Here is a 24,422-nt window from a genome sequence, read left to right as displayed (position 1 = left end):
TGTAACGGTTGGACCGCGGGAGTGGAAGGCGGACCATCTTCAGGTATGCCACAGCAATTTTGTATAATATTTTTGGTATAGATGATGACTAATGACACTTAAAAATGAAAATTAGAATTTAGGCAGTATTAGTTATCAGTGGACTACCGTTTTTAGTGGATTATTTTTTTTTAATGTTTATAGGGAGAAGCAGTACACCAGCATCGAAATCCAGACGGTTTAGGTTCTCCTGATGACGCTTACTATAGTGAAACACCATGTGTGTTGAGAACAAAGGACATTGCTGAGATTGGAAGATTTACTGCTTACAAGCCTTACTAGGAAGACGGCATGAGTTAAAAAATTGTTAACGTCACGAGCACACATCCACTAAGCCCTCAGGCGACTACTGGGCTATACTGGTCAACAACGTGATTACAACGGACTTCATCTGCCTGCAGCTAAGTGTTTATCTAACAAGAACGATGTATATTTAAATACACTCTAAGATATAGGTGGCAAGGGAGGGCAGAAGTGCAATGATGTCTAAATAAGACATATTACCGTTCCAGTAGACTCGCCTGAGTAATATGCATTTCACTGAGCACTTCTAATACTATTCAAGCATGATGTGTTTGGGTTGGGGCTCACAGCATTGTAAAAAATAATTAAAAAATAGAGATTAGTGAGAAATGTACAACGGCTTCTATGTGACATATAGGAACATTCTACTTACACCAATACCAAAAAAACCCAAGAAACCAGCAAACGACATCATCACTACCACCCTGTTGCCTCCATCCCACTACTAATTAAACTGATGGAAAACAGAGTGACCTCTCAACTTAACGAATTTATACAAAAATTCTTCATTCTACACGAGTCGCAATCGGGCTTCCGTCCAGCCCACAGCACAGAAACTGTACTACTCACCTTAGTATCCAAGTTCAAACAAGAAATATCATTTGGAAACATCATCCTTCTTCTACAATTCGACCTATCCAGTGCATTCGACATGGTAAATCATAACATTCTGACAAAACTACTGGATAAACTAGGAATCGGCAGAAATATCATTAAATGGCTAAAAAGCTTCGTCACCACAAGATCCTACCAAGTCAAGTCAACTTCAACAATCTCATCTCCCTGGTCATCAGAATGTGGAGTACCCCAAGGATCTCCTCTATCCCCGATTCTCTTCAATCTTATTATGATCCCCCTAGCCAAATCCCTATCCAAACATGGCCTCAACCCCTTCATCTACGCAGACGTCGTTACCATATTCATCCCCTTCAAATCCAACTTAACAGAAATCTCCGACAAAATAATCACTGGCATGAATACCTTAACCTCTTGGGCCAACGCCTTTAAGAGGAAAATGAACAAGGAGAAAACGCAATGCCTAATCCTATCACCACCACACTCCTCCCAACTACTCTTAACACCCCTGACGTCACGATCCCCATATCTGACAACCTGAAAATTCTAGGAGTAACATTAGACAATCATCTATCTCTTGAAAACCACGCAATAGCCACCATGAAGAAAATGTTCAATATGATGGTACTGAAACGTTCAAACCATACCTCCCCATTAAAACATTCCGCAGTTTGGTACAATCCAAGGTACTTACCCACACTGACTACTGCAATAGTATTTTGGGGGGTTTTTTCAATTTAAAATTTTTTATTAAATAGCCAACATATTTTGAGTCCACAGACTCCAATACTTTTCCATTAATCATACTTGATCAACATTTTCCACCCCTTACATTTTCCCCCTCCCTCTTCCCATCCCCTGCCTCCCTCCCCATCCCCAGCTTCACTGGTTTATGCAGTCCATTTTCCTATATTCCTCCCATAACACCATCCAATTGTATCCATTCCTTTGCAGTCGGACGATAACGCCCTCTGCGCCTATCTGTCAATTTCTCCAGTGCAACCACCACTTTAAGTCTCTCTATCCAATCCAGCCCTACAGGACCCCTTGTCTGTTTCCATTTCAAGGCTATGATAGATTTTGCCGCAGCCAGACCCATTCTTTTAATTCGGCATTGCCACTTCTTCCCCCCCTTGTTCCCCCAACCCAATAAACACCATTTAGGGTCACAAGGGAATAATTGTCTCACCGTTTTGGTTAATAAGCTCGTTACCTCTTCCAAATACACCTTTATTACTGGACATTCCCACCAAATGTGGAAAAATGTGCCCTTCTCCTCCTCACACCTCCAGCATAGATCAAAAGAGTTGGGGAACATAGCTTTTACTTTATCCGGCATGTAATATCATCGACTTAATATTTTGTATGCATTTTCTTTAACTAATACACATAAATAAGCTTTTTTCACCTCAAGGCATACCTTCTTCCAGTCAGCCTCACTAAGCTCTTTATTAAGGTCCCGTTCCCAGGTTTTCATATATGCTAATTTTACAAAATCCCTACCCCTAATATGGTCATACAGCTTAGAAATCCCTTTCCCTCCCACATCTATCTCCCCCCATAAATTTTCAAATTTTTCACTTTCCTTTGGGTTTTCCTTTAACCATCTTTCTTTCACAATATAATTTTGAATTTGGAGATAGGCATATAAATCTGTTTCTGGTAAGTCGTACTCCTTTTGAAGTACCTCAAAACTTTTAATGGTTCCTCCATCCATAGATTCTCTAAAACGAATCAATCCTTTTTGGAACCAAGAAGCGAATACCCTATTCTCCCCTCCCCCTGGGAACCCAGGCTCTTGAGTTATCCAGGCATATGAAGATCGGTTCTGTGTACCCCTTAACTTTTTTTGAGTGCCCCACAATGCAATAGTATTTTCATTGGTTGTAAGGCCCAAGTCCTAAAAAAACTCCAGACTGCCCAAAACACGGCAGCCAGACTCATTTTTGGTAGGTCACGATTTGAGCAAGCAACACCTCTACACGAAAAGCTCCACTGGCTCCCTATCAAAAACGAATAAACTTCAAAGTACACACACTGATTCACAAGATCATCCACAGAGAATCTCCAAGCTACATGGACAAACTAATTGACCTTCCACCCAGAAACGGAACAAAATCTTCGCGAACCTATCTCAACTTACACCTTCCCAACAGAAGCTTAGCTGAAATTGGGTGGCGGGGGGAAGAGGGGTTGGTGGTTGAGAGGCTAGGATAGGGGAGGGCAGACTTATACGGGGTCTGTGCCAGAGCCGGTGATGGGAGGCGGGACTGGTGGTTGGGAGGCGGGAAATACTGCTGGACAGACTTATACGGTCTGTGCCCTGAAAAAGACAGGTACAAATCAAAGTAAGGTATACACATACACATTCCCAACAGAAGCTTAGCTGAAATTGGGTGGCGGAGCAGGTGGGGGGAAGAGGGGTTGGTGGTTGGGAGGCTAGGATAGGGGAGGGCAGACTTATACGGTCTGTACCAGAGCCGGTGATGGGAGACGGGACTGGTGGTTGGGAGGCGGGAAATACTGCTGGGCAGACTTATACGGTCTGTGCCCTGAAAAGACAGGTACAAATTCAAGATATGAGTTTATCTTGGGCAGACTAGATGGACCATGCAGGTCTTTTTCTGCCGTCATCTACTATGTTACTATGTTACATATGAGTTTATCGTGGGCAGACTAGATGGACTGTGCAGGTCTTTTTCTGCCGTCATCTACTATGTTACTATGTAAGTAAAAAACCTTCTATGCATCCAACTTCTCTGTCATAAGTACATAAGTAATGCCATACTGGGAAAAGACCAAAGGCCCATCAAGCCCAGCATCCTGTCCCTGACAGCGGCCAATCCAGGTCATAGGCAGCCAACTCTGGAACGCTCTACCAAGTTCTATTCGAGCAATCAACGATCACCTAACCTTTCAGAAACTGCTGAAAATCCACCTCTTCAAACAAGCTTACCCAAATGATCCAACTTAAACCTATGTACCCATGCACACAACAACCAAGCAAGCAAGCGTTAATGACAATGAACTAGACCCCCCCTCCCACCAATCTTCTCACAACTCCTCCCTCCCCCTACTCTCTCACACCAAATCTCCCGACTAATACAACTCATCCCCTCCCTAACTCTCCCACCTCCACTACTCCTTCTCTTGTAATATCACTTAACTACTTCTATCATGCTACGTTACTACAGCTTTACTACCGCTTGTAATTCTCGCTGCAATACACTGAAACCCTATCTACTACGTAAGCCGCATTGAACCTGCCATGAGCAGGAAAGCGCGGGGTACAAATGTAATAAATAAATAAATAATATGGGAATCACGTTTAACTTTGTCCATCATAATGTGAATCAAGAAACTAAGAAAATATTTTAAGTAGAAATATATAGTAAATTAATTACATACAACGGTAGAGAGAGATTGGATGTTCACAGCCGATATAACAGCATTTTTAACTAGGGAGACGCATTCATAGGCGGTCTAACCTTTTCTTTTGATTCAATAAATTCTAACAATTTCTTGGGAGTGAAAAAAATATAGTTTGCCAGTTCAAAAGAGACAAAACATTTACAGGGAAATTTCAACAAAAAAGTTCCACCTATTTTAAGAACTCTTGATTTATACATCAAGAATTCTTTTCTCCTCTTTTGTGTACTTCGTGCCATATCAGGAAAAACCTGTATCTTTTGTCCCAAGAAGGAATCATTTATATGGCAAAAATATGACCGAAGAATGTTGTTCCTGTCTGGTTCAAGAGCAAAGGTTACCAATAATGTCATTCTTTCAGTAATAAGTTCAAGAGAACTCTCCAAGAATTCTGTCAGATTTAGATTAGAATTAGGAGCAGTTTGAGGTTGCTCTTTAGATAATCTAGGTATCCCTGTTATATACTGGGCCCTCGTTATGGGGGAAAATCCCTCCACTGGGATCCCCAATATATCACCAAAGTATTTCTTCAGCATATCCACAGCGGCAATTAGAGGTCATTTCGGAACGTTCAAAAATCTCAAGTTATTCCTACGTTCATTATTTTCAAGGTATTCTAACTTTCTATTCTGGATTTCTCGTTCTTTAATTAAAGCCGCAGTGAGATTCCGTAATTTTTCAACTTCTCCTTCTATCTTAGTGGTTTTTGCACTCTGTTCTTGAGCATGGTCAGACAGTTTTTGATTAGTCTTTTTTAATTCTATTATTTCACCTTTAACAGAAGTATTTATCAAAAGCAATGTGTTATTCACGCCCTGAATAGCGTCCCATAGTGTGTTCATAGTCACCACTGCAGGTCTCAATAATCCTCCAATACTCACGGTTGCGATCTCCCAGGTAATAGGAGCAGTGTCCTGCACTTGCTGCTGCTACGATGTTTCTTTACCTGGGGCCTGACCACTTCCAAGGCCTCAAGCTGCCATGACCCCACAGGCAACAAATCACCTCCGGGTCGCAGAGGAGCTGTATAGGAGGGATGGCTTAACGTCACTCCCTCAATGCTGCACTTTACGCCCGAGGGTGATTCAATCGAGGTGGGCATCCGGTCCCCAAGGGTCCCCACTCCGAAGCTCTCCAAAGTCAACTGGTGGGTGGTGGGCTTCGGCGGCGGAACCAGAGAGGTAGGAGCTAACGTCTTCCCCTTTCTCTTCCCCATCCTAGAATCGGGAAGACAAGTCCTCTCACCAGGACAAAGTCAAATCTCAGAAGCTAAGAGCCCACACAACCGTTCCTGACGCCATCTTGTCTGAAATAATTTTCAGTAGCAAACACCTTTAGAGCTGGGAAATGTTAAAAAATTAGAATGTCGTACAAGATGCATTCTTCCATATACTGGCCTGCATGTTGATGTTACCATACAACCCGTTATAACTCAAACAATATTTTGAAAACTAGACTACTTAATTTCAACCTAATCTGACCCTCAACTGGAAGCTAATGAATCTTTACTTAAAATGGAGTAATATGTGAAGAAACTTTTAGTGAGAAGATCAAACGGCAGCATTTTGTATAGTATGCAACTGTTTAAAAAAAATTTGTCACCCCCAATTCTGGTCGCCACATCTCAAAAAAGACACAGAGGAATTAGAAAAGGCACAGAGAAGGGCGACAAAAATGATAAAGGAGATGGGATGACTTCCCTATAAGGAAAGGCTGAAGCATCTAAGGCTCTTCAGCTTGGTGAAGAGACGGCTGAGGGGAGATATGATAGAGGTCTATAAAATGAGTGGAGTGGAACGGGTAGACGTGAATCATTTGTTTAAATCTTTCCAAAAATACTAGGGGGCATGCGATGAAACTACAAAGTAATAAATTTAATACGAATCAGAGAAAATTTTTCTTCACTCAACGTGTAAACAAACTCTGGAACTCGTTGCCAGAGAATGTGGTAAAGGCAGTTAGCTTAGCAGGGTTTAAAAAGGGTTTGGACGGTTTCCCAAAGGAAAAGTACATAGACCATTATTAAATTGAGTTGGGGAAAATCCACTGCTTATTTCTGGGATAAGCAGCATAAAAGCTATTTAGCTTTTTTGGGATCTTGCCAGGTATTTGTGACCTGGATTGGCCACTGTTGGAAACAGGATGCTGGGCTTGATGGACCTTTGGTCTGTCCCAATGTGGCAATACTTATGTACTAAAACTATATCACAATAAACTATTTTACTCAAAATTAAAGACTGAACTACCAATAGAAACTGTTCACGATTAATATATTTTCTAATTCTTCTCAATTTCTGCATTACCCAAAAACAACTCTTCGTCAAATCATTTATTTGGTCTATCATCATGAGAGAAATGTTCCATGGTGCTGGTTCATTTTAGTTAAAAACAAAATTATCTTCACTATTTTGATATGTTGCTTCATATTCAGTCTTAGCCAGTTTGTTTTTTTCCTTTGGAATAATCATGAATATGTATGAGATGTCTGTATGCAAAAGAATATGTTAATGCATCAAGTGCCACCCTTTTGCCCCCCCCCCCCCCAAATGAAACAGTCAAACTATGCCCGTGGCAAGGCGGAACACATCCTGAGCTCTGCATCTATTTCCACAATGTAGAACTAGACTACATGAACAATAACCACTTAACTGAGCAGCTGAGACCTGGAACTCACAGGGCAAACTCAGCCGTTCAAAGGTCTCAAGAACTCAACCGCAGCAGGGATTTTAAATACCTACTCAAACTGGCACTATTAGTGTTCACATGGGTCTAGGAGGAACGTTGATGCATTTTCTAGGACCAAACCCATTAATTATCCAAAGATGTGTTAGCAAGTATGCCAAGAATAATTTCTTTATTGAGTCAATCAAAGGGCGACAAGGAATCTATGTTCAGATTGAGTAATAGGACAAAGGAACAGGATTGATTTGTCCCAAGCAGTGGCCCATGACATGATTTTAGGCCTCAAGAATCCAACCAATCAGAGAGCAAAATGTCTCGGCCCATTCGTACAAGCAAAGAAGGCGGATTTGGTGGACAAAGTGGAAGAGCCATACGGCAGAAGTAGACCATATGCCTGGAATAGACTTCCTGAGCCGGTACGTCAAGCTCCATCTCTGGCCGTCTTCAGATCTAAAGGCCCACCTTTTTGATGCTGCTTTTAACTCCTAACCCTTATTCACTTGTTCAGAACCCTTATTTTATCATCCTCACTTTAATATTCCCTTATCTCTTGTTTGTCCTGTTTGTCTGTCCTAATTAGATTGTAAGCTCTGTTGAGCAAGGAACTGTCTCTTCATGTTCAAGTGTACAACGCTGCGTACGTCTAGTAGCGCTATAGAAATGATAAGTAGTAGTAGTAGTCTTTGGGATTCCGGAATCTTGCTACTCTCTGGGATTCTGCACAGAATGTTGCTACTCTTTGGGATTCCGGAATCTTGAAACTCTTTGTCCTTATCCCTTATTTGTCTTGTTTGTCAGTCCTAATTAGATTGTAAGCTCTGTGGAGCAGGGACTGTCTCTTCATGTTCAAATGTACAGTGCTGCGTATGTCTAGTAGCGCTTTAGAAATGATAAGTAGTAGTAGTCTTTGGGGTTCCGGAATCTTGCTACTCTTTGGGATTCTAGAATCTTGCTACTCTTTGTCCTTATCCCTTATTTGTTCTGTTTGTCTGTCCTAATTAGATTGTAAGCTCTGTTGAGCAGGGACTGTCTCTTCATGTTTAAGTGTACAGCGCTGCGTACATCTAGTAGCGCTATAGAAATGATAAGTAGTAGTAGTAGTAGTCATCTTACAATTGATAACCCCCCAAATCTTAATTATCTTTCTACTGTGTATGCTGTATTGTTCATTATATATGTGAAAATCATCAACCTCAACGTCTTTCCCAGTCAGCAGAAATTTGGTCTTTTCCTTATTAAGCTGCAAAACAAATTCTTACCCATCCAAGAACCAATTAAAAAACATACATCTTGTAACTTCTGGCAGTAAATCCACTAGTCTAGATCTAAATGGAAACCACTTTTCCAGTGAATATCCTAAAGATGATAACACCACGTTAAATAGAAGAGGCAACAGTGGGGAGCCCTGAGGCACCCCACAACCAGGCAGCCACTCATCTGAAAGCTCATCCATCATCTTAACCAAGATAACTGGGTTCACCACATACATACTGGTTAATATACTGTGAGAGGAAGGAGGTTAATATACCATCTGAGAGGAAGGAGTGGGATTTCTGGTCAGAGAATCATTCCCCAGTGTGGAGGTGAGTTTGCCCAGTCTCATTTCGAGGTATTGGGATGTGTGCCGAGGGGGAGAGATACCCAAGTGCATATATACCTCCCCTTGGGATCTTGTTACCTCACAGCCAGGTGCACATAACTGCCTGACTTCCCTCAGGACCAATTACTCTGAGCGTGCTATTATGGCCCAAGTACCCATCGGGATACAACTTCCTCCCCAAAAATCTGCAGCTTTAACCTGAGTTCCCTAAGGACCAACAGTCACAGCACGTTTGCTGTTTCAAAACAGCCTTCAGGGAGCTTTGTCCATCCAGCGTCACAGCACCAGAGTTGTCAGAAACATTTTTTATTTATTTTAAAAATATATAACCCACCTATCCCTAAGAGGCTTACATAATAAATAATAAAAATAAAAAACACACAGCAAATCTAAAACACAAATCTTAAACACTTTTCACCAACAATACAAAGAGCCTAAATCAGAGAACCTAAATTAGAGAGCGACAAACATCCAAAATGCTCAGGACATATGAATAAACCGCCATAGCTTCAGCTACTGACAAACCACAGGTTAAGCTCTATTCAAAAGCCACTATTTTATTTTTGTTACATTTGTACCCCGCGCTTTCCCACTCATGGCAAGCTCAATGCAGCCTGGTGAACAGCATAAGAACCCTTCAGAATATAATTTATCTGACAAGGATGGGTGCCCAAGCTCAGCCATAAATCGATCATTAATAAAAAAGTGCTGACCTGAACCTCCGCACTACTTGTGCCGACAGCAAGGTAGTTGCCTTCTTTGATCCAGGATACAGAAGAGATATACTCCTCAGGCTGCTCCATTTGCAGCAGAAGCACAATATCACCAGAGGAAGAGTTCAAGAGATACACAGTGTCTTCCAAAGCAACGGCCAAATAGTTCAGAGAGCTCCAGTCAATCAAGTTCAGATCTAGAATAAAAAGCAAAGGAGAACCACTCCCAGTTAAGCAAAACTTAATATCACAAACACTTTCAGATCTGAAGCTTAAAAGGTGGTTCTAGTTCTGCATGCTGCAATACTGTACTTTTACTAGATTGTTATCCTAATGCAGTTCTCAACCTTCCCCACCCCCCCTTTTTTCCATCAGGAAACACCTGAGACGTGACGATCATGTGTGTGAGATACTGCGAGTCTTGTGTGCAGTGTTAAAGGTAAAATTATGTCTTAGCCAATGTTACTCCGATTTTTAAGAAAGGTTCCAGAGGAGATCCGGGAAATTATAGACCGGTGAGTCTGACGTCGGTGCCGGGCAAGATGGTGGAGGCTATTATTAAGAATAAAATTGCAGAGCATATACAAAAACATGGACTGATGAGACAAAGTCAGCACGGATTTAGTGAAGGGAAGTCTTGCCTCACCAATCTAATGCATTTTTTTGAGGGGGTAAGCAAACATGTGGACAATGGGGAGCCGGTTGATATTGTATATCTGGATTTTCAGAAGGCGTTTGACAAAGTGCCGCACGAAAGACTCCTGAAGAAATTGCAGAGTCATGGAATCGGAGGTAGGGTATTATTATGGATTAAGAACTGGTTGAAAGATAGGAAGCAGAGAGTAGGATTGCGTGGCCAGTATTCTCAGTGGAGGAGGGTAGTTAGTGGGGTCCCGCAGGGGTCTGTGCTGGGTCCGTTGCTTTTTAATGTATTTATAAATGACCTAGAGATGGGAATAACTAGTGAGGTAATTAAATTCGCCGATGACACAAAATTATTCAGGGTCGTCAAGTCGCAGGAGGAATGTGAACGATTACAGGAGGACCTTGCGAGACTGGGAGAATGGGCGTGCAAGTGGCAGATGAAGTTCAATGTTGACAAGTGCAAAGTGATGCATGTGGGTAAGAGGAACCCGAATTATAGCTACGTCTTGCAAGGTTCCGCGTTAGGAGTTACGGATCAAGAAAGGGATCTGGGTGTCGTCGTCGATGATACGCTGAAACCTTCTGCTCAGTGTGCTGCTGCGGCTAGGAAAGCGAATAGAATGTTGGGTGTTATTAGGAAGGGTATGGAGTCCAGGTGTGCGGATGTTATAATGCCGTTGTATCGCTCCATGGTGCGACCGCACCTGGAGTATTATGTTCAGTACTGGTCTCCGTATCTCAAAAAAGATATAGTAGAATTGGAAAAGGTACAGCGAAGGGCGACGAAAATGATAGTGGGGATGGGACGACTTTCCTATGAAGAGAGGCTGAGAAGGCTAGGGCTTTTCAGCTTGGAGAAGAGACGGCTGAGGGGAGATATGATAGAAGTGTATAAAATAATGAGTGGAATGGATCGGGTGGATGTGAAGCGACTGTTCACGCTATCCAAAAATACTAGGACTAGAGGGCATGAGTTGAAGCTACAGTGTGGTAAATTTAAAACGAATCGGAGAAAATTTTTCTTCACCCAACGTGTAATTAGACTCTGGAATTCATTGCCGGAGAACGTGGTACGGGCGGTTAGCTTGACGGAGTTTAAAAAGGGGTTGGATAGATTCCTAAAGGACAAGTCCATAGACCGCTATTAAATGGACTGAAAAAATTCCTCATTTTTAGGTATAACTTGTCTGGAATGTTTTTACGTTTGGGGAGCGTGCCAGGTGCCCTTGACCTGGATTGGCCACTGTCGGTGACAGGATGCTGGGCTAGATGGACCTTTGGTCTTTCCCAGTATGGCACTACTTATGTACTTATGTACTTATGTACTTATGTACTTACCTGATAATTTTCTTTCCTTTAACACAGCAGATAATCCAGGAACTCTAGTGGGTTAAGTCCGCCTACCAGCAGGTGGAGATAGAGATAAACAAACTAAAGGCAGTGATGCCAGACAGCCAGCTCCTTCCTCAGTTAGTATGTCATTCATAAGCATTTGCCAAGGCCAAAAATATGAAACCAATAACAACCAGAAATCATCCTAACTATGAAAAAACAGAGAACCAAATAAGAACGTCAAAATAACTGCAACTTGATCCAGAAATCGGAATCCTTTCCATGTTCCCATATCTGTCTGAACTCTGCAAAAGAGAACCTGGAAGGAAAACATCGGCTGAACTAGGGAGGGATCCTGGATTCATCTGCTGCGTTAAAGGAAAGAAAATTATCAGGTAAGACATAATTTTACCTTCCTTGTCACTTGCAGCAGATGAATCCAGGAACTAGTGGGATGTACCAAAGCATTCCTTAAGTAGAGCGAGAAGCCAACGCTCCCGCCCCAAAACACGTATCCTCCCGAGCAGGCACGTCTAGCCTGTAATGCTTCGCAAAAGTATGACGGGACGCCCAAGTAGCCACCCAACAAATCTCTTTCAGAGATAAGGCCGACGCCTCTGCCAAAGAAGCCGCCTGTGCCAGAGTAGAATGCGCCTTCAGGGCCACTGGAGACACCTGTCCTTGTAGCAGATACGCCGCTCCAATGGCTTCCCTAATCCAGCGAGCAATGGAAGCCTTAGAAGCCGCCTCACCTCTTTACGATCCCGAAAAGAGCACAAAGAGATGATCCGAGACACAAAACTCATTAGCGATCTGCAAGTACCGAAACAAGGCTCTCCGCACGTCCAGGAAATGTAGCGAGGCAAACTCCCCTGGATAATCCTCTCTTCGAAAAGACGGAAGATAAACCGCCTGATTGACATGGAAAGCCGAAACCACTTTAGGTAGAAACGACGGCACCGTTTAGATCGACACCCCTGCTTCAGAAAACTGCAAAAAAGGATCTCTGCAAGACAAAGAATGAATTTCAGAAATCCTCCTAGCCGAAGCAATGGTCACCAAAAACACTGTCAAGTGTTAGATCCTTCTCAGAAACCTTATTCAATGGCTCAAACGGTGGAGCCTGGAGGGCTCGCAGTACCACATTCAAATGCCACGCCAGGCACGGCTGCCGCAGAGGCCGAAGCCGAAGAGCCCCACGTAGGAAACGGACCACATCAGAGTAAGCTGCTAAAGAGGAACCGTCCAGTTTGCCCCTAAAACAAGCTAGCGCGGCCACCTGCACCCGAAGGGAATTATATGCCAATCCCTTTTGAAGACCATCCTGAAGGAACTCCAGAATAACCGGAATGTCCACCCGAAAAGGCAATTCAGCACGCAAAGCACACCACGCCGACAAAGCTTTCCACACTCGCATGTACGCTGCTGAAGTAGACTGCTTCCGTGCCCTCAAAAGAGTGGCAATGATTGGTCCTGAAAATCCCTTCTTCCTCAGCTGCCTCTCTCAATAGCCAGGCTGTAATACCAAAGCGGGAGGGATTTTCCATCTGAACTGGCCCTTGATGCAGCAGAGTCACCGGAAGTCGCAAAGGTGGCTCAGAGTGCTCGAAGGAGATCTGCATACCACGGCCGTCGGGGCCAGTCTGGGGCCACTAGAACGACCGCCCACGATGCCGCTCTATGCGGCAAAGAACTCTCCCTATCAGAGGTCACGGAGGAATAACATACAGTAGCTGTTGTTCCAGCCATGGCTGGAGAAGAGCATCCAATCCTGCGGATCCTGGCTGCCGTTTGCGGCTGAAGAACTGGGAAACTTTGGCATTGCAAGCCATGGCCATGAGATCCATTACTGGTATTCCCCAACGTTGACAGATCATCCGAAAAGCCAAGTCCAACAGCATCCATTCCGCTGCGTCCAAGAGTCCAGCTGAGAAAATCCGCTTGAACATTGTCTTAACCCGCAATGTGCGCTGCCAACAGACTCTGAACATGCACTTCCACCCATACTAGAAGACGAGACGCTTCCATTGCCAAGGGAAGACTGCGAATGCCCCCCTGCCGATTGATGTAGGCCACCGTCGTGGTGTTGTCCGAGAATACATGAACCGCCTGCCCTTGCAGAAGGTCCGGAAAACTCCGCAGCGCATTCACGACTGCTCATAACTCCAGACGATTTATCGGTCAAGTCACTTTGAGAGGGGTCCACAATCCCTGGGCTACTCGATTAAGACAATGGGCTCCCCAGCCCGCAAGGCTGGCATCCGTCACGACTACCACCCAATTGGGAGACGCCAGAGAAACACCCTTCTGCAAATTGGCTGACCGGAACCACCACGCGTCGTCCCTGGCCCAGCTCGACCAAGAAAGGCGTCACTGATAATCCAGTGACGTCGGTGACCATCTATTTGCCCATGGAATGACAGGTCGCCATCATGGAACAAGGAGCTGAACATAGTCCCACACTCGGGGAGTGTGACAAATCAATAAGGTCTGTACCTGAGAAAGCAATTTGATCCTTTCTCCCAGAAACACCTTCCCACACTTTGTATCGAATTGCACTCCAAGATACTCTAGACTCTGAGTAGGAACCAGATGACTTTCCTGAAGTTACTATAGAGGAAACTACACTTCTCCTTTCTTCCTCAAAATGTACCACCTGTTCCTCTGATCCCATTCCCACCCACCTTCTTAATGCCATCTCACCTGCTCTTATTCCTTTTATCTGTCACATTCTCAACCTCTCACTTTCCACTGCAACTGTCCCTACTGTCTTTAAACATGCTGTGGTCACACCTCTCCTTAAGAAGCCTTCACTCGACCCTACTTGTCCCTCTAATTACCAACCCATCTCCCTCCTCCCTTTTCTCTCCAAATTACTTGAGCGTGCTGTTCACCGCCGCTGCCTTGATTTTCTTTCCTCACATGCTATTCTTGACCCACTACAATCTGGTTTTCACCCTCTCCATTCAACCGAAACTGCGCTTACTAAAGTCTCCAATGACCTATTACTGGCTAAATCCAGAGGTCTCTATTCCATCCTCATTCTTCTTGATCTTTCCGCTGCTTTTGACACTGTCGATCACAGCATACTCCTCGATATCCTGTCCTCACTTGGATTCCAGGGCTCTGTCCTTTCCTGGTTCTCTTCCTACCTCTCCCTCAGCACCTTCAATGTTCACTCTGGTGGATCCTCTTCTACTTCTATCCCTCTGTTGGCGTACCTCAGGGTTCTGTTCTTGGTCCCCTCCTCTTTTCTATCTACACGTCTTCCCTTGGTTCATTAATCTCATTCCATGGCTTTTCCTACCATCTCTATGCTGATGACTCCCAAATCTGCCTTTCTACCCCTGATATCTCACTTTGCATCCAAACCAAAGTTTCAGCGTGCTTGTCTGACATTGCTGTCTGGATGTCTCAACGCCACCTGAAATTAAACATGACCAAAACCGAGCTTCTCATTTTTCCCCCCAAACCCACCTCCCCACTCCCCCCGTTTCTATTTCTGTTGATGGCTCTCTCATTCTCCCTGTCTCCTCAGCTCAATACCTTGGGGTCATCTTTGACTCTTCTCTCTCCTTCTCTGCTCATATCCAGCAGATCGCCAAGACCTGTCGTTTCTTTCTTTACAACATCCTTAAAATCCGCCCCTTTCTTTCCGAGCACTCTACCAAAACCCTCATCCACACCCTTGTCACCTCTCGTTTAGACTACTGCAATCTGCTTCTTGCTGGCCTTTCCCCTCTCCAATCGGTTCGAAACTCTGCTGCCTGTCTCGTCTTCCGCCAGGGTCGCTTTACTCATACTACCCCTCTCCTCAAGTCGCTTCACTGGCTCCCTATCCGTTTTCGCATCCTGTTCAAACTTCTTCTACTAACCTATAAATGTACTCACTCTGCTGCTCCCCAGTATCTCTCCACACTCGTCCTTCCCTACACCCCTTCCCGTGCACTCCGCTCCATGGATAAATCCTTCTTTTCTGTTCCCTTCTCCACTACTGCCAACTCCAGACTTCGCGCCTTCTGTCTCGCTGCACCCTATGCCTGGAATAAACTTCCTGAGCCCCTACGTCTTTCCCCATCCTTGGCCACCTTTAAATCTAGACTGAAAGCCCACCTCTTTAACATTGCTTTTGACTCGTAACCACTTGTAACCACTCGCCTCCACCTACCCTCCTCTCCTCCTTCCTGTACACATTAATTGATTTGATTACTTTAATTTTTTTCTATTAGATTGTAAGCTCTTTGAGCAGGGACTGTCTTTCTTCTATGTTTGTGCAGTGCTGCGTACGCCTTGTAGCGCTATAGAAATGCTAAATAGTAGTAGTAGTAGTAGTGACTTGTCCATATTGACCACTCAACCTAAGGATTGCAACACCGCAATCACTCAGTCGGTGACCACTCAACTCTCCTCTGCTGTCGTCGCCCGAATCCCCTCCTTCCGCAGGAACGCCGCCACCACCACCATGACCTTGGAAAAAGTGTGTGGGGCAGTGGCCATTCCGAAAGGAAGGGCCCGAAACTGGAAGTGCTGACCCAGCACCACAAATATGAGAAATCTCTGATGGGGCTGCCAAATGGGAATGTGCAGGTAAGCTTCCCTCAAATCGAGAGCTCTCAAAAACTCGCCTGGTTGAACAGCAGCAATAACTGCCGTTAATGTCTCCATGCAGAAGTGACGAACCCGCAAAAACTGGTTTACTTTTCTGAGATCGAGAATAGGCCGTAAAGTCCCTCCCTTCTTTGGAACCACAAAGAAGATGGAGTACCGACCTGTGCGCCTTTCGAGAGGAGGAACAGGCATGATAGCCCCTATCCTTAGCAGGTCTCGCAAACACTGCAGAACTACTGTCCTCTTGGTCCGCGATACACAGCGGGACTCCAGAAAAAAAGTCTGTGATGGGAGAAAAGAATTCTAGCTTGTAACCTTCTTGCACCACAACGAGGACCCACTGGTCCGAAGAAATTCTGACCCACTCTGGAAGAAACAGAGAAAGCCGACCACTGATCTGCTCTCCTCCCGAGCCCCTGACAAGAGGGGGGTCCAGCCAGACACTTCTCGTTGCGAAAGGAAGAACGCTGTCCAAAACGAGGACTCTGAAAGGCTACGTTGGACCGCCCCGGGTGATACCATCGTGTCTCTCTGAAACGTGACCTCGAGGCTCCCTGCCTGGAAGTAGACTTGGGTCTATCCTCTGGAAGAAGCTGAGATTTGGAATCCCCCAAATCTTTAACAATCTTTTCTAGGTCTTCCCCAAAAAGCAATTTCCCTTGGAAAGACAATTTAATGAACCATTGCTTAGAGGCCATATATTATTATTATTACATTTGTATCCCACATTATCCCACCTTTTTGCAGGCTCAATGTGGCTTACATTTCATCGTGGATATTGGAAATAGAAAAGAATGTACATTTGGATTTACAGCAAGTTTTGGGTACATGATGGTGAAATACATAATATTGGGAATAGAAAAGAGTATATACATTGTTTTAGCAGAAGTTTTGGGTACATGATGGTGAAATACATAATATTGGGAATAGAAAAGAGTATATACATTGTTTTAGCAGAAGTTTTGGGTACATGATGGTGAAATACATAATATTGGGAATAGAAAAGAGTATATACATTGTTTTAGCAGAAGTTTTGGGTACATGATGGTGAAATACATAATATTGGGAATAGAAAAGAGTATATACATTGTTTTAGCAGAAGTTTTGGGTACATGATGGTGAAATACATAATATTGGGAATAGAAAAGAGTATAAATTGTTTTAGCAGACGTTTTGGGTGCATGATGGTGAAATACATAATATTGGGAATAGAAAAGAGTATACATTGTTTTAGCAGAAGTTTTGGGTACATGATGGTGAAATACATAATATTGGGAATAGAAAAGAGTATACATTGTTTTAGCAGAAGTTTTGGGTGCATGATGGTGAACTACATAATATTGGGAATAGAAAAGAGTATACATTGTTTTAGCAGAAGTTTTGGGTGCATGATGGTGAACTACATAATATTGGGAATAGAAAAGAGTATACATTGTTTTAGCAGAAGTTTTGGGTGCATGATGGTGAACTACATAATATTGGGAATAGAAAAGAGTATACATTGTTTTAGCAGAAGTTTTGGGTGCATGATGGTGAAATACATAATATTGGGAATAGAAAAGAGTATACATTGTTTTAGCAGAAGTTTTGGGTACATGATGGTGAAATACATAATATTGGGAATAGAAAAGAGTATACATTGTTTTAGCAGAAGTTTTGGGTGCATGATGGTGAAATACATAATATTGGGAATAGAAAAGAGTATACATTGTTTTAGCAGAAGTTTTGGGTGCATGATGGTGAAATACATAATATTGGGAATAGAAAAGAGTATACATTGTTTTAGCAGACGTTTTGGGTGCATGATGGTGAAATACATGATAGTGTTAGAGTCAAAGGCATTAGGTACAAGAAGGTATGGGAGCAAAAGACAAAGAACATTCCTGGATATCTAGAAGAAGGTGGAGTTATGCATGTTGTTCTTTATGATATATTTTGTCAAAGAGATAAGTCTTCAGGAATTTGCAGAAAGTGGTCACTTCGTAGACCGATTTCAGGTTACGTGGCAGTGAGTTCCAGAGCCGTGTACTTGTGTAGGAAAAGGTTGATGCATGCATCAATCTGTATTTCAAGCCTTTGCATTTAGGAAGATGAAGATGGAGGAATGTGTGGGAGGATTTTTTTGCATTTCTGGGTGGTAGTTCTATTAGATCCGACATGTATGCTGGGGCGTCACCATGGATGATTTTATGGACCAAGGTACAGAGTTTGAACGTGATGCGTTCTTTGAGTGGGAGCCAGTGTAGTTTTTCACGGAGGGGTGTTGCGCTTTCGTATTTTGGTTTGCCGAATATAAGTCTGGCTGCCGTGTTCTGGGCTGTCTGGAGTTGTTTTTTTTTTTTTTTTTTTTTTTTTTGAGTATTTGCTCTTTGCAACCGGCGTAGAGTGAGTTACAATAGTCCAGATGACTAAGTACCAGTGATTGTACCAGGTATCGGAAGACATTCCTTGGGAAAAATGGTCTGACTCGTTTTAGTTTCCACATTGAATGGAACATTTTTTTAGTTATGTTTTTTGCATGGTTCTCAAGTGTTAAATGTCGGTCAACAGTGACTCCAAGGATTTTTAGGGTGTCTGAGACTGGTAGACTTAGATTGGGTGTGTTGATGGTGGTGAATTCCTTCTTGTTGTATTGCGAGGCGAGTACTAGGCATTGGGTTTTTTCGGCATTTAGTTTCAGTCGAAATGCATCTGCCCAGGAGTTCATAATATATAGGCTTTGGTTGATTTCGTCGGAAATTTCTCTTAGATCGTGTTTGAATGGGATAAAGATTGTTACATCATCAGCATATATGTATGGGTTTAGATTCTGATTCGATAATAACTTAGCCAAGGGTGTCATCAGTAGGTTGAATATGGTCGGTGAGAGGGGGGATCCCTGTGGAACTCCGCATTCAGGTGTCCATGTGGCTGATGTCAAGTTTGATGTCACTTGATATGAGCGGGTGGTTAGGAAACCCTTAAACCATCTGAGAACGTTACCTCCGATTCTGAAGTATTCTAGGATGTGTAATAAAATACCATGGTCGACCATATCGAATGCGCTTGAAAAGTCGAATTGTAGCAGTAGTATGTTGTTGCCGTTTGCTATCAGTTGTTTGAGTTTGGACATAAGCGTGACTAGTACGGTTTCCGTGCTGCGATTAGATCGAAATCCTGACTGGGAATCGTGCAGTAACAAGAACTTGTTTAGATACTCTGATTTGTTTGGTCACCATGCCTTCTGTTATTTTGGTGAGTAGGGGAATGGATGCTACTGGTCTATAGTTCGTTAGTATTTTTCTTTGCATCCTTGGGTATGGGGGTGAGTAGACTATTACCTTTCTCCTTTGGGAAGAGTCCATTTTGTAGCATGAAATTCATATGGTTAGTTAGGTCCATTATAAATTGTTGGGGGGGGCCGACTTCATGAGGTTGTTTGGGCATATATCTAATTTACAGCGAGATTTGGCGAATCTTTTAAGTGTCTGTGAGATAAGATCTTCTGGTAGTATGGTGAATTCAGTCCAGATCCTATCTGCTGGGTGGATTCCGGGTTCTGGGTCTAGGCATTCTAGGAGTGTTGTATATTCAATTGGGCTGGCTGGTATTTTGAGTCGTAGTTTTATGATTTTCTCGTTGAAGTATCTCGCCAAGTCGTCGGCTCCTGGAGTGTCTTTGTTGTTGTTGGTGACTGGGTTTGTATCTAGTAGTTTGTTCACGAGTTGGAAGAGTTTGTGTGTGTCTTTGTAATTTGGCCCGACTTCAGTTTTGTAGTATTGTCTTTTGGTTTGTGTTATGGCATATTTGTATTTCCTTCGGAGTAGTTTCCACACGTTTAGAGTGGGGTCATCTTTTTTTTGTTCCACGTACGTTCCATTTTCCTAACTTGTGTTTTGAGTTTTTTCAGTTCTTCATTGAACCATGGTATTGAGTTTTTCCTGTGCGAGGTTCTGGTTTGAATTGGGGCAATGTTGTCTAGTATCAATTTGCATCTATTATCCCAGTTAGAGAGGAATTGGATTGTGTTTGTCTTTGTTGTCCATCCGTCATTGTAGATCTGTTGCCAAAATTCAGTTGGGTCGGGAGTGGGGGCGGAGTTAAGATGGCGACCTGAGTCGGAGTGCAGGCGAGAGCGTCTGAGGACTGGAGCCTTCATTTTGCAACTTTACTGTTTTACCTCAAGAAATAATGCCGCATTCTAAAAGAAAGGCCGTGGTGAAGGCCGCGCTGCTGCCGGCAAGAACCTCGTCGCCAATCCAACAGACGATTCTTCGCTATGCTTCCGACCCCCGGACTAATATTGGAGCGTTGAGTCCCACTGTCCAGGCTGCCGGAGGAGCGACAGCCTTGCTTGGGAATGAGATTTCACTCTCTCCGCCCGAATCCGCTATACCTCCCTGCCCTGCGTCTTCTCGAGATGAGATACAACGGCTAACAACACCGGAAGTCGGTAGCGGTTTAGCCTTGATCTGCAGCTCCTCACCTCAGAACACAGGCGATACAATCATGGAAGCAGATGTGGAAGCTCCCAGGGAGGTAACTTTGCAGTCTATTTGGACTATATTACAAAATTTAACGGCTACAGTCACAAAAGTATCGCAGGAAACTACTATACTGGTAAATAAAGTAGACTCTCTAACCTTAGCCCTTGAAGATGTAAAGCAAGACATGTTGACTCGAGTAACACAAATTCAAGTTGAACATCAAACTTTAAAATCTACTACGGAGATGTTGATTAAAGACAAAATTATGATTGCTCGCAAAATAGAACAATTTGAAAACTTCAATAGGAGACTGAATTTAAGAATGTTAAATTTTCCGTTGGCCAGAGGGATATCGGCTCTTGACTTTTTCAAAAAATATCTGGTTGAAATTCTTAAATACCCTGTTTCAAAAATAACTGATAACAGAGTTTCTCAAGAAATTGATACTTTGAATATTTCAGAGCTTCTAGAAGATTCATTATCGGAGGTTAAGGATCGATGGACTTTGCTCATCTCTTTTGTCTTCGAACAGGATTTAAATTCTTTGATGAAAGTATACTTTAAAAATTCTTCAAAAATACGAATTAAAAGACAAGGGAGAAACGAATTGGAGCTCCATAGAAGTAGTGTTTGTAACTATATTGTTCCAGTGGGGTGTTGGCAAGTCTGAAATATAATAGAAGTTGACACATTAGTGGGACTGATCAGAAGGCTTTGGAGAAGCAGCTTGGAGAGAAACAGGAGAGAAAGGAACTATTATAAGAGGACTAAGGAGATCAGAAATTAAACTCTCCAGCTTTGCAGAGTTTTTACAGAACAAACGGTTTAATTAGCAGATCTGTTGATTGATCCAATACCAGGGAGGAGAAACACAGTCTGTTAAAGTTGGGAGCCAAGCCTATGTATGAAGATATGATGATATGCGGAAGAGAGTTGAGATAAATGTTTTTGTTTTATATACTTCCGCACTTCATTGAAGTTTAACAGAACTAAGAGAATAATCTAAGAATGTTTGAAATAGTAAATTTGCTTGACAGTTATAGGAAATTGTAGAAGGTTCACCCGATTTGGGTATATTTGCGGGATAATATATGGGAAAGCTGTAAACTTTAAATCTGGGGAAAAAGGAGATAAAAGGAATATAGAGGCTCTTACATGTAAAATGAGAGTACAATTTAAACCGGTTTAAGGAGCGGGGAATAGCAAGGGGGGGGAGTCGAACGTGACTAAATTCCTTGGGGGGAATTAGCAGGGACAATAAAAGGGGATGGGGAGGGGGATATGGGAGGAGAAGGGGGGCTTTAAGGGAAGGGGATTCAGATTTTCATAGGAAGGAAAACTCAAAGGGAAAATATGAACACTACAGAGGTAAAGAGGAATTGGAACACATTAATTTACAGCACACAGAGGTATCTGAGAGGGGTCATGGGCTGGGGTGGCCTCTTTCGGAAGATAAAAGGTTTCAATGGCAAATAGGATGCTTTTATGTTCCTTAAATGATTAAAATTGTAACATGGAATGTGGGTGGTATTAATTCACCCATTAAAAGATCAAAAATTTTGAAATATCTGCAAAGAATTCAAGCTGACATAGCTCTTTTACAAGAAACACATCTCTCGGATAAAGAACATGAAAAGCTGGCTAGGTGGTGGGTAGGAAAGTGTGTAGCTTCGCCAGCTAAAGGGAAAAAGGGAGGAGTGGCTATTCTAATCAGGAAAGGGCTGGTGACAGAACTGAGTGACGTGACTAAAGATCAAGAGGGGCGCTATGTTTTTGGTAAGGCGATAATAGCAAGACAGCAGGTACTACTAGGCAGCATATATGCTCCCAATCAATTTGAGGCTCAATTTTACAGAAGTCTGGTGGACATGCTTACTGCAGTAGACCCCATCCCATTAATCCTAGGAGGGGACTTTAACATGGTGTGTGACCCAGAACTGGATAAATCTCAGCCTCCGCCCACGCTAAGACACTGGCCCTCGAGAGGGCTACCCAATCTTTGCACTGTATTGGACCTGCTAGATGTATGGAGAGTGTTACATCCGCAAGATAGGGACTATACTCATATATCAAGGGCGCATAATACCCAATCGAGGATAGATTACATACTGATGTCTCGATCACTGTTGGGAGGGGTTAGAGAGTCGAGAATAGGACCCTACGCCATTTCAGATCACGCAGAAGTATGGGTGAATTGGCAACCATTGGGGATGGAAGAGAAAATGAGATGGTGGTCTTTTCCGAGTTATTTAGTCAAAGATATAGGCTTTAAAGAGGGATTGTTGGCTAAATGGGCTGAATATAAAGCTACTAACGAATATTCAGTTGAAAGTGCCTCCTCGTATTGGGAAGCAGCCAAGGCTGTCATGAGGGGAGAAATGATCAGCTATGTCAGTCATTTTAAAAAAGCTAGGGACAAAGAAATTTTGAGATTAGAGGCCCAGATCCGTACCTTACGGAAAAGACTTGGTGAAAACCCAAACGTTCACACTAGAAAGGAGCTCCTAGGGGCACAGGTAACGCTAAACACACTGATCCATGAACGTGAGGTGAAATCACAAACCTACTATAAATTTCAATTATACAAATTTGGGGGCAAGGGTGGGAAGATGATGGCGCGACTTATAGCTCGGAAACAGGCTACCCGCATAGTAGCAGCCTTGAAGGATCAGATAGGTAAACTATGCCAGACGCGGAAATCCGAGATATTTTCCAAAACTTCTATCAGCAATTATATGCAGAAAGGGATAATTCAGGCCTTGACAGTACTTTATATTTGGACAATCTGGATTCTCCGAGACTGACGGATGGGGAGAGAGACCAGCTCAATGCCCCTATATCTAGTGATGAGGTGGGATGGGCCATTGGAAGTAGTCAATCAGGGAAAACTCCTGGACCGGATGGATTGAAGATAGAGTTTTATAAATTGATGGGAGAGACCATTCTGCCACCAATGGTGGAAGCATATAATGAATGGGTGGAGAAGGGGTCACTGCCAGACCAACTGAATATAGCTCATATCATATTAATCCCGAAACCCAAGAGAGATGTGACTTTACCTGAGTCTTATAGACCCATATCACTATTAAACTGTGAAGTAAAAATTTTTGCAAAGATACTGGCAAACAGAATGAGTCGGGTGTTGCCAAGACTGGTGCATGAAGCACAGGTGGGTTTTGTTAAGGGCCGAGCTGTATCTAAGAATCTCAGGCGGATTCTAATCTCTTTGGAACAGATTAGTAGGGCAAATAGCTCAGCACTCATAGTAAGCTTTGATGCAGAAAAGGCCTTTGACCGTGTGAAATGGGAGTTTCTGTTCACAGTAATGGGAAAATACGGATTTGACGGATGGTTTTTGGGAGCGGTTAAATCTCTTTACACCTCGCCAAAAGCGAGAGTGATGGTGAACGGTAATTGTTCAGAAAATGTGAGGATAGAGAGAGGAACTCGTCAAGGTTGCCCCTTGTCACCGTTATTGTTTGCATTGTATTTGGACCCACTGATAAGAGAGGTATATTCCAATGCAGAAATTCATGGTGTAACATTGGGTACTGTAAAATTCAAATTGGCAGCCTTTGCTGATGACTTGTTAGTTGTGATCACGAGACCAGAGACATCGTTACCAGCTCTATTAGAAGCATTTCAAGAATTTGGGGATTTCTCTGGTCTAAAGTTAAATCTGGAAAAGTCAGAGGCACTGGCTGCTGATAAAGAGCTGAATAGAAACTGGCCAGGGATCTTTCCGTTGCGGTGGGCAAGGGGACACTTCCGCTATTTAGGAATCTTGCTATCAACGAAGACTAGGGACCTTTATAAACTTAATATAAAACAACTTCTGGCACAAACTAAACAACAGCTGGAAAAATGGGATGCATTGCCACTCTCTTTGATAAGTCGTTTGGGGCTTATACGTATGGTAATTCTCCCTCGCTGGCTATACGTCATGCAAACCCTTCCCCTTAGGTTGCTGAACAAAGATCTGACGAAGTTTTACAGAATGGTAATGAGATTTTGCTGGGCGAACAAAAA

At 43.1% G+C, this 24,422-nt stretch overlaps 1 protein-coding gene across 1 annotated transcript in view; it reads right to left on the bottom strand.

Moving 5' to 3' along the window:
• The window catches only part of CDC20 (cell division cycle 20), a 251,137-nt gene that overhangs the window by 124,186 nt on the left and 102,529 nt on the right, over positions 1 to 24,422 (bottom strand). The window contains 1 exon segment of the mRNA XM_030207534.1: positions 9,343 to 9,539. Coding sequence (XP_030063394.1) covers positions 9,343 to 9,539 — 197 coding nt within the window.

Source organism: Microcaecilia unicolor, chromosome 6 (genome assembly GCF_901765095.1).
Source record: "Microcaecilia unicolor chromosome 6, aMicUni1.1, whole genome shotgun sequence".
Classification (NCBI taxonomy): Eukaryota; Metazoa; Chordata; class Amphibia; order Gymnophiona; family Siphonopidae; genus Microcaecilia; species Microcaecilia unicolor.
Note: the sequence above shows the minus strand (reverse complement) of the source record. Positions and strands in the feature narration are given on the sequence as shown.